The 10779-nt window shown below is 36.6% G+C and overlaps 1 protein-coding gene across 1 annotated transcript; it reads right to left on the bottom strand.

Annotated features, from left to right (window-relative positions):
* Positions 1-652: 652 nt before the first annotated feature.
* Positions 653-9973, bottom strand: LOC109216158 (AT-rich interactive domain-containing protein 4B-like). Its single transcript, XM_019380287.1, has 4 exons — positions 9916-9973; positions 8634-9726; positions 2009-2125; positions 653-1876 (listed from the first exon to the last, which is right to left on the bottom strand). The coding sequence occupies exons 2-4, from the start codon at positions 9717-9719 to the stop codon at positions 1004-1006; spliced, it is 2076 nt and encodes a 691-aa protein (XP_019235832.1). The 5' UTR covers positions 9720-9726; positions 9916-9973; the 3' UTR covers positions 653-1003.
* Positions 9974-10779: the final 806 nt, after the last annotated feature.

A 10779-nucleotide genomic window follows, 5' to 3' on the forward strand; every position in this document is an offset into this window, starting at 1 on the left:
GTGGGAACGTGATAAATCCAATTTGGTGAGTTGGATGTAAACCCCCACCAGATGCATAGGAAAACCAACCTAGCTACTGTAGAGAGGTTTAATTGTAGGTTTTCCAATAGCAGATCTCTTAAACACATGTAAAAATTTCTCCCAAGTCACATACAATCAAGCACGCTGCCTCCTATAAAACCAAACTGATTTTAGGTGCCCAGCTTTCGCACCTCGTATAATTCATCGGATATTTGCTATCTCCCACATCACAGAAGTCGAATAATTCTCTGTTCACCAAGGCTCAAGCAGATAGTCAAAAATCACCCACTAATTATTATTTTTTTATCTTTGCAGCGTCTTAAACCATGATCTCCAAGTGAAATTTTCAACGTAGGCACAACCTAAGTACCTGGAGGCTAGCAATAGGACAATTAAAGATGCCTAAACTAAGAGTTAATACCATATGTAAAGATGGATATATGAAAGAAAAATATGTTTTTTTTTCCTATTTTTAACATATATCTTTGAAAAACTGTACGTGCGTGTCTACGTCATGAGCTCATACCATCGATGTGGACCGGACATTCTATTTTCATTTGCTTAGAATTTTCAATGATACTATCAACGATTAAAACAGTTATTCAGTTTTTGCTGAAAATCAACGGTAGAATCCTTTGCAAACACTCTTTCAAGATTTTGAACAAAACACCAAAAAATGACAAGAATATAAGGTCTGCTTAACCAACTACGGATACAGGTAAGTCATATACTACTACGTAGCAAAATAATAGGTGACCACCAAAGTATATAAAGAACTCTGGCATAAAGGTTGTCTATTCTGCAAAGAAGATGATAATTAACCTAAACACGGAATAAAGGCATATCATCTACTAATATCTTGCTTAGGGAGAGAATTGAGGAATAACACGGAATACAGCTCAAACTACTGTCAGAAGTTTTAGGCTGCACTGATGGGAACAATTACTAGAGCTCCATGTGATGGCAGTACCTTTATTGGAAACTAATATCGATACTGAGGTTGACGAGGGTACTCGTAAAGAGAGCTTGCTGCAGATGAAGGGTACTCCGGAAGCACACTTCTAGAACTGTACTCGGTAGATAGACCACCCTGACGGTACACTGATCGCAAACCCACAGGAGGGGGGTTATACTCGGGCTCTGAGCGTGCCGAGTTCACAGGATCGCGGTATGATACACGCTCACGGTATGACGCGTATGGATCATTGATCCCAATATCATCCCGGAGTCTAGTTTCCAAACTCAGTGGCTGATGATATTCACGACGCTCTGGGAATCCATCCTGTCTGTAATAATCACGTGGCTCTACTACTGCCTGTCTTCTGTAAACATCAGGATTGCCTAGCACTGTGTCACGTGGCTCTACTACGGCCTGTCTTCTGTAAACATCAGGATTGCCTAGCACTGTGTCCCGCCTATAAGCATCAGGGAGTTCCACCAATCGGCTCTGCCTATAAGTATCATCATGCTGTATCACTGTGTCCCGTCTATAAGGATCTGTTCTCAAAGTCCTACTATATGCATAAGATTGAACGGGAGCAGGTGGTGGTAAAGGTTGAAGCGGGGCTAATGGCACCAATGGAGATGTAACTAAATCCCTTTCATGAAAATGAGGACGTTCATGGTATACACGCTCTTCAACCCGCTCACGGTACCCACGCTCTTCAACCCGCTCACCACGGTACCCACGCTCTTCAACCCGCTCAGGTCGTCGAGCACGTTCAGCCCGTCTTCTGCCATCCCGACCCCGCCTCTTAACTCTGTCTCGCTTGGATTTCGCAGGGGTCTCAAATCCAATCCGTGTGTCTTTGGACCTGGAACTCGCAGCAGTGAAAAGCTTACACAGGTCCTTCACCTAGCAAATAGCAACAAATATGCAAACAAATTGTAGGTGCCGAGACTCGCAAGAAAACTGAAGACTGACAACACTTACAAATAGAGCTTAACCTGAGATATCCATTAAACACAAACAAGATGGATCGAGTACCTGTTCAGAGGACAATAGGCAATCAAACTTTGACCTTGTGAAATAGTTCTTCTTAATCGCTTGCCTGAACGTCTCCTCTGCTAGTGGTAAGCAATCCTCAAGAACAGAAAAGCGAACCTGAAATCAATTTCCAATAAAAATTAACACAAAATGTTCAAGTAAAAATTATCCCACTTATCACACTAAGAGAAGCACCAGTAGAATTCTAGTATGTATATTCACCGACGAATTCGTCGCACAAACCAAGACCCTAGGTTTCACACACAGTACAACAGACGCACATAATTCCTCCAAGGGAAGTAGGTTTCTACATTTACAAACTCATGTTGCACGGCCTCCTAAACCCCAGGGCCACCAGCCACAAACAGACCTCTGGCAGACAAGCACACAGGAATGTGATGGAACTCCTCACACATAAAGATAGGCACTCAAGGTAAAATATTGTTCAAGGAAAACTCTCATGGAGCAATCCTTGCCAGAACTGGCATAGGAAAGACTAGGAGTCACAGTAAGTATCCTATCGTTTGCCCATTAATGAAAGAATTATGCAGCAAGCTTTAACTCGATGAAAGCTAAAATAACTTCATAAGTCTCTTTTTTATGCACTCTGACCATGATGAGATTCAATATCTAAAATAATTGCTTTCTACCTATGTCTCTACCAAGCCAAACCCTCCTCACATTCATCTGATGAATTGCTCAACATCGATTTGAAGATAAGACAGAAGATTTGCCTTCTTTATTGAGGTGGGGATAAAGAAAATGGAAGATCTGCCTTGTGTTAATCACTATTAACTTATTTTGGTATGTATTAGGGTTCCCAAGAAAGAAAAACCATCTTCAGTGTAGAATTCGCCATAACATTGGCATATCAGTCTCATTTAAAATCTTCCAAGATACTCAGAAACACATAAAACCATATAATGGCGAGTAAATGTTCAATTCGGTACAATTTATAACTTTTGCAACCACTAAAGAGTTAAGACTATGTGATTTACAAGCACTAGACCTTAAGCTCAAAGACCTAAAATGTGCCTAGGTAATCAAGATCCTATGCACAAATTAGTCTTTTGGATCCCTAACAAGGAAAAGACAACAAAAACCTCAGTAATACCTCATTTGCATTTGGTTTACAAGGAAATAAAAAAACTTAATAAGGAATTGTAGACAATACCAACACATATCAAACATGAATTAATAGCAGGATCACCTATCCAAAAAAAAAAGCAAGATTTCTTATTTAGAAATTTCCATCAGAAAAATAGCAAGTTGTAACTTCCCCATAACCAAGACCCAGGAAATAAGACGCCCATACTATCCTTGTGGTAAAATATAGACAATCGGACGAAATCCTCTAATACCAATTCTGATGGAAACATTAAATTTGAAGCAACCAACCACTCATGGAAAACGTGAAGAGAAGTGATCTATATGTAACTTCGCAACATTTCTAAGCATACAAACAAGTGGTAGGTGTATGCATGCTAGAGCACCAGATTACTGATGTAGATACTTGACGATTATTACAAGGCATCGCACAACACTGATCCCATTGTCAGCCTTAAGAGCTATAGAGAGGTAACATTTTTTTTAAAATCAGTATCACAGTGCTGTCATTTTCTATGATTGGCAGAAGGAAACAGGAAAAAGGAATGGAGCAAAATCCTGACCTCACATAGACACAAATATATACAAGGGAAATCAAAACAATATTGTCAAACCAATCATGCCTCAAAGGTTTCTTCGCACCAAACATGCCATTACCTTGTGGATCAAATTAGGAAACAGATCCATCTAACTTAAGCAAAACAAAAGGCAGAATTTTTTTATATCTAGTGTTTGGAGCATGAGGCATAGTAGCCGTTGTTGTAGCAATGATTGGAGCATGAAATTAAGGCTACAATTGGAGAAGTAAATAATTTATGATAGGAATACCTTTGACATACATCAAATCATATACAACAAAAAATGCAAGAATTTTTACCTACATTTGGACCTATCTTCAGGGTTTAGGCGCCTCTCAAGCAAGCTTAAGACACCACTGCTTAATAAGGCTTTTGTACATGAAGATGGATAAAATTGACTTAAAATATTTAACGTCACTAATCAAGCCCCTCCGACAAGAACATGTGTTTGAAGTTAAAAATATTGTGCGTTATATTGGGAGTGACAAAGAGAAAAAGTTTTAATTCTAGTCCTGAATTGCCTTTTGTATTTCTATAATTGTACGTGAAGCTGCCTTTTTGTGTTTTGATACTTCACTAATAAACTTACAATCTGTATATATCAAACGAATAGATTATAAAATTAAAACCTAGAGATATATCTATCAAAGGAATAGAAGGATGGAACTCTATTTGGGGTCATCAGACTAAACCACAAGTACTTGTTAACTGCTTTGGTTGTTATATGTGCCAACACACAATTGAACATACAGAGCAATACCTGACTTGAAAATTAGATACTGCATCCCCCTGCTTTATCTTTTCTGCCTTTCTGTTATACGAACATGCGTGTACATACACATAAAGATGGATCACCCTGAATTTTAATTGCCTACTGGTTTTGTCTCCTAAGGTTAGGTACTACTAAAGTATAAATTATAGACACTAGAACCAAATTAACTCTTGCCCACTTATTCAAAGGAATAAAGGGTTTTTCCTTGATGAACTTATTTATTGTTTTCTAGGGTTTGTTTGCCTCAAACAAACGTATTATACTCCGAACAAGGAGAAAATGACGAGACTAAATCATTTTTCACCAGTAACCCTATTCTTTTTTTGAGAAAGGGTAACAAACCAGTAACCTTATTCTAATATGAGTAGTTTCATCACAACCATTTTCACCATTTAATACTCAAAACCATCACTAAAACAATTCTCACATGCTCAAGCGCTCACCGATTACCAGATATCAAGTACTTTTACACCCATTCAACGACAGAAATGACCATGACATTATACCACACATCCTAAATGGACAAATTAGACTTGATTCCCAAATGGAAAAACTACAGACTTTTAAACCGATCAAAAACAACTTCTCACCTATCCTTTCTTGGCTATGCCCATTATGACATACGCTTTACCTCTAAGGAACACTATTGACAAAACAATTTCAAATATAAGAGTAAAAGTTGTAATGCTTTCCGGACATTGTATTCTCCAATTTATTTTGGATAATACAAAATCTATAAAGAATTTTACCTGCTACCAACAATCTTACAGGAATATCCATCTTCTATTTATTTTTCTTTTCTTTGGATGGGGGGCTGACTTGTTTACCATTCATATCTCCAAATTAAATGAGGAACCTGGATGTTTCATTCAGCAGCCAATTCAATGGATTTAATTATTCTTAGGACATTTAAAAGCACTTCGAATGACGGAATGAATGTACTCCCAAACACAAAGTCAATCATTTAAACCATAATAAGAAAACTGAATAGCACCTAATAATGGAAATTCCTTACCCTCAAAGGACAAGAAAGTATTTTTTTTTTTCATTTTTTTAATGGGTAACTTCTTAATTTCTAAAGATCTTCTCTGATATTTTTTTCTTTTTTCCTGGTTGTCTACAGTCTACACACCTCAGTAGAGCGAAAAATATCAAGTTACAACTTACAAGAATTTACTAGTTGATTTATATAAATGATGGTCACCTGAAAGATTGTTCTCGAAATCAATCGCCTCCATAATCAGTGATCAGCACACATGTACGCCCAGAACTATACTTTGCAAGTGCGGTGGTCTTGGTCCTATATTATACAAGGCAAGTGGGTCGGTCCTAGACAGGCTAAAACTTTAGAATGGACAGCCTGGGCACTCCACAACCCCTAACCTTTATAGTGGGTGAATTAGGGGCCGGTCAGGCAGCGGGCTATTTTTTTTGGTCTTTCTTCTATTTTTTCTATTTCCTACTTTCTCTTTCGATTTTCTACTTTAGTCTTGCCTAATCTTTATGTTTTATGCTTTTTAAATAAGATTTCCTCCGCTTAATGGATAACCATTTGTTACCAATGGAGATTTTCTTATCATCTTAAATTCAGGTGATTGGATTTACACCAACGGAAACCATAAACTTCATACACAATAGAGGGATATGATAGAGTTTTTTTTTTTAATAATGAATGGAGTTCCTTCTTCCATCCTAACACATTCACCGGTACTGATCATTGATACTGTAAAAGTCGTTTTCTTGCTTTTGTGCCAGCTCATGATCTAAACGAGTCGCACATACACCCTAGTACATGTTCCTCGACGCTAAGGGCACCCCCGAAGAGCGGCGGATTTCGTGACATTTCTGATTAGCTGTCTTGTATTTCTAATAAGTTGTTTAATAGTTGTCATGTTGAATCGTATACATAATATGATGGGTTGTACGTATAGAATGTTGTTTTAAATATAGCTTATATTACTATCTTCTGTAGTGTGGTCTTAAAACGTGTCATTATGTCTAAGCATAATATAGAAAGCTTAAAATCAAAGCGTTTTCAAATACCAAAAATCTAAAAAAGGAGCAAATGAAAAAATAAAACAATGTATATGTAATGCAACAAAAATAAATAAACATTAGATAAAATTATATGGATTAAAAGATGTGTAACTATAATTAAGGAAAACTATGTCAATCAGGTTTTAATACCATTATAAATCTTTGCTCTAGATACAAAGGTGCAACTTAACTTTTCAACTAGTCTTCAATAGTAGTTATCAATAAACAAAAAGGTTTAAACTAGTAATCAAAGAAAAAGTAGTTTGACTCCCCAAATAGCAACAATATCATATGAAGTGAATCAAAGGAGTTGTATACAACCTTTTTAGCTAAAATTATTATTTATTAATATCGGCTAAAGAAAAAGCCAATACGAATAACATGCACGCCATAGCGTCATGGTGCCTCCACTAATACATACATCACTTAAGCAATGACATGACTTGAGCTTCCCAAATGCCAACGCTACAAGCCAAGTGTGCCCTAACCAAGCCCCTTTGCAACACAATATATATGACAAAACAATACCGATCACATTGAAAACCCATTTTAAATTCATAATTCAAATGAAAAGCGGCAACTTTTTTTTGAATAATCGTGGTGTCCGAACCAGCTTGCGCGTACATCAACTAATTCCATGAAGTATTGCTACATCCCACTAGCACAGGTACCAAATAACTCTATCCACTAAGGCTTGGACCGATGGGAAAAAATCACCTAATTTTTTCCCTTTGTTGGGATTTAAACCTAAGACCTTATGGTTCTCAATCCACTTCCTTGACCACTAGACCACACTTTTGGTTGCCAAATGAAAGGCCACAATTTTAAGCATATAATTTAGATCTCTTATACTAAGTTTCTAGTTCACATTCCTCGACACTAACACACTCCTTCATAGGTTACCCAGCAATTGATACATCTTTGCCAACTCTAACATTCTTTTATAATAGAGAAAATCTCAAGGGCTAATGGCGCACAATTCGAATGTCAACAGATAATCGGCCCACCCCTCTATTCTTCTCCACTTAAATACCAAGTTATGTCTGAACTCGGGTTCGAACCTATGATGTATGCCTAACCCACACATCAAAAGCTACGCTCTTACCACTAGACCAAAGTCCTAGGGTAGGTCTATTTATTGTTTAGTCCTACCGTTTTTACACGGGAGCTCCTTGACACCTACATTAAAGCGGCCCCTTACAAAAGTGAAGCGCCCAACCCTAGTCACGCCTAGATTCATGCTTAAAACAATGAGTTTTCATACTACGATAAAAGCCAAATAAAATTTCCCGATCTTTGGTTGACTTTAAAATATGGTACTTCAGTTCGGCCTTTTATTTTCTACAAATATAACCTAACAAAGCAAATAACAAATTAATACGTAATATCTATATCATATATGCACTCAATACCAATTTATGTAATGCATATTTATTTCTAATTTGTCTCAAAAAGTATGACGTATTTATATATGTAAAAATAGTTTTACTTTAAACTTCTCATTTTACTATTAGTGAGATAATTTATAACCACGAAAGTACCTAGAACTTGTTTTAGACCACGAGATTCAAAATTCTTTCTTAAACACTATGCCCAGTCAAAGATAACATAATTGGGACGAAGTGAGTAATAACTTTTTGAGAAAATATAAATATTATAATAGTTAAATATATATATATATATAACTACTTGCATTATATATGCTTATGTAAATCAATTAAATTCTATTATTACCTTATTTTAAAAGAATATGATTATTTGAATTTACACATATAATAAATTATTATAAAGTTATATTATTTTTTCGGCCCTTTCAAGCCCAAATTGATGGAAAAACTTGGACCAAACAAAAATTATTTCGGTTCTACTTTGTTTCTAGAAACCAAAAAATCAAAAAGCCAAACCAACATTTGATAAAATTGAACCGCTCCGACGAATGAACACCCTACAAACACCTTACTTAAAAGATCAAGCTTAAATGTGCTTAAACATGCATTTAACAAAACTTCATACTATCCTCCAAATGGTACTTCTCTCTTACGTCCTCAACTAGAAATATTCTTCATACTCAAAAAAATTACGAAGAGAAGTAATTGAAGGTTAGAAGGCATTGATAGCACAACTAGCTAACCTGAGAAGGAAATTGAGACTTGAAAGCCTTGGGTGCGATGTTATAGCCACCACGCTCTGCAGCTTTGTAGATCCCATACATCAACTTCAAATCAACATCGTAAAGGAAAAGCCTCATCCCTTTATAAATTTTTTCCACCGTCTCTTTCTTGCTTGCCGGCAACCCTAGAACCTTATAACGGTAACAATCCTTCTTTGTCTCGGAGTTGCACATGAAGATCATACCCATGCCCTTAGCCTTCTTCTTTGAGGACAACTTCTTGTGTGACGACTCGGGCTTGTCTTTGCCTTGAGGGGCCACTCTAGACTTACCTCCTGAGGCAACTTTCTTAGAGCTTTGCTCATCATCATTTGACTCCAATTTTCCCAAGTCCTTCCCAACCTTACCATTAGAGGCTACTTTCTTCATAACTTGCTTATTTTCACCTTTCTCTTGGGGGCTTCCATTTGCCTTTCTCTTCCTATTATTCCTTCTCTTCATTTTTTTAGCTTTTTGCTTCAAACTTCCTTTTATTTTCTCTTTATTCTTTTCATTTGCATTAGTTTCATCTTCTTGTTTTTGCATGTCATCTTCCTGGTTATCTTTGTCTACACCAGCAGCATCTCCTACTTGCTTATCATCTATGTTCTGTTCACCATCTTCCTGTTCTATGGTATTTTCTTGGTTATTACCTTCATCGTTACTAATAGCATCTTCTTCTTCTTCTTCTTCCTTATCAGAACCACATTTTTCATCTCCTTCTCCATAAACTTCATTTTCTTTATTATCTTCATCTTCTTCCATAGCATGTTCTCCCTCTAAAGTTTCAGTTTCAGCTCCATCATTTTCTTCTTCTTCCATAGCATGTTCTCCCTCTAAGGTTTCAGTTTCAGCTCCATCATTTTCTTCTTCTTCTTCTACAAGAGTGATCGTTGTTTCTTCAGTTACTGCTGTTTCCACTGAAATCTCAACCGAGCCTCCAGTTTCTATGTGGTTTTCCACCTCACTGGAGTCAAGTGTCGTAGTAGCTTCAGAAGCAACTGCAGCATCTGCTTTGGACACTGATCGATTAGTTGAAGCATTGGCCTTGCCTTTTGCACGCACCATCACGAACCTATGTATCTCCGAATCAAAGGGTGTTAAAAAATTGCAAATGAGAAGCAGCTAGTAACACCCATTTATATTAGTTGAACCTATTGAAGAATTACCAAATTCTTTATCCATAAGAAAATCAAATCAGACTCAAAAAAAAAATAAGGAATTTAAACTCTAAAGTACAGAAAATTTACCCAAAAAAACCTACCAAGCGATGAAGCAAAGCAGTTTAGTTGGACCCTGCCCCTGCCCCTGCCCCTGCCCCTGCCCCTAATATATACAAATGAGCAAACTGATAGTTACATCAACATCTACATGCCACTCCGATACTAGTTGGAGTCTGCCTAAAAGAATCATAAAAATGATAATAATGAAAAGAGCACTGCGAGATTGACTTAACAAAAGCTCAATTTATCCACAAATACATTTATAAAGTTGCTGAATTTTTACTTTTTTATAACTCGATTTATGATAAACAATAGTGAGATTCGTACAGCCCTAACTAGATTATAATTGACGCTTAATAGTTATTGTTGTTGATGATGAAAAAAAACTGCGAGATCCGAGAAACAAAGGCTCAATTTAGAAAAAAATGATGAATTTTTTTCTTTATGATGAATTATAGTGAGATTCATAAACACTAACTAGCGTCGAATTGAGGCTTAATAGCTGTTACTGTTGATGGGGGAAAAAGGTGAAAAGCGTGTAATTCATCAATCTCGTTCTCATCGAACTTATCCTTAAAAAATAATTAAATAGAAAAAACCCTAATATTAAAGATCAAAGACGTAAAATCGGAAAAAATTTGCGGGATATAGCTGAAACAGAAGGATATATCACTCACCTGTAGATTAACGTCGATTGACGGAGAAAACAAATATCCTCTCTCGGCTAGGGTTGAAGTGAAACCCCTTTACGTTTCTATATTTATGGTGTAAAAAGGACGAAATGTAGAGAGGACGGTGATGAATGTGATGATCGAATCTGAGCCGTTGGATTTGTGAGATAAAAATTTGAGAATTTTTTTTTTTTTTCGAAGCACTTGCAGGCTGCAGCTTTAAAGAACTAGTAG

This window comes from Nicotiana attenuata, unplaced genomic scaffold (genome assembly GCF_001879085.1).
Source record: "Nicotiana attenuata strain UT unplaced genomic scaffold, NIATTr2, whole genome shotgun sequence".
Taxonomy (NCBI): domain Eukaryota; kingdom Viridiplantae; phylum Streptophyta; class Magnoliopsida; order Solanales; family Solanaceae; genus Nicotiana; species Nicotiana attenuata.

Coding starts and splice junctions, on each gene's coding strand:
- LOC109216158 (XM_019380287.1), bottom strand. CDS start 9,719: ATGGTGCGTGCAAAAGGCAAGGCCAATGCTTCAACTAATCGATCAGTG. Junction 2,126..8,633: donor AGTCTCAATTTCCTTCTCAG/GTTAGCTAGTTG, acceptor AATTGATTTCAG/GTTCGCTTTTCTGTTCTTGA. Junction 1,877..2,008: donor GCCTATTGTCCTCTGAACAG/GTACTCGATCCA, acceptor GCTATTTGCTAG/GTGAAGGACCTGTGTAAGCT.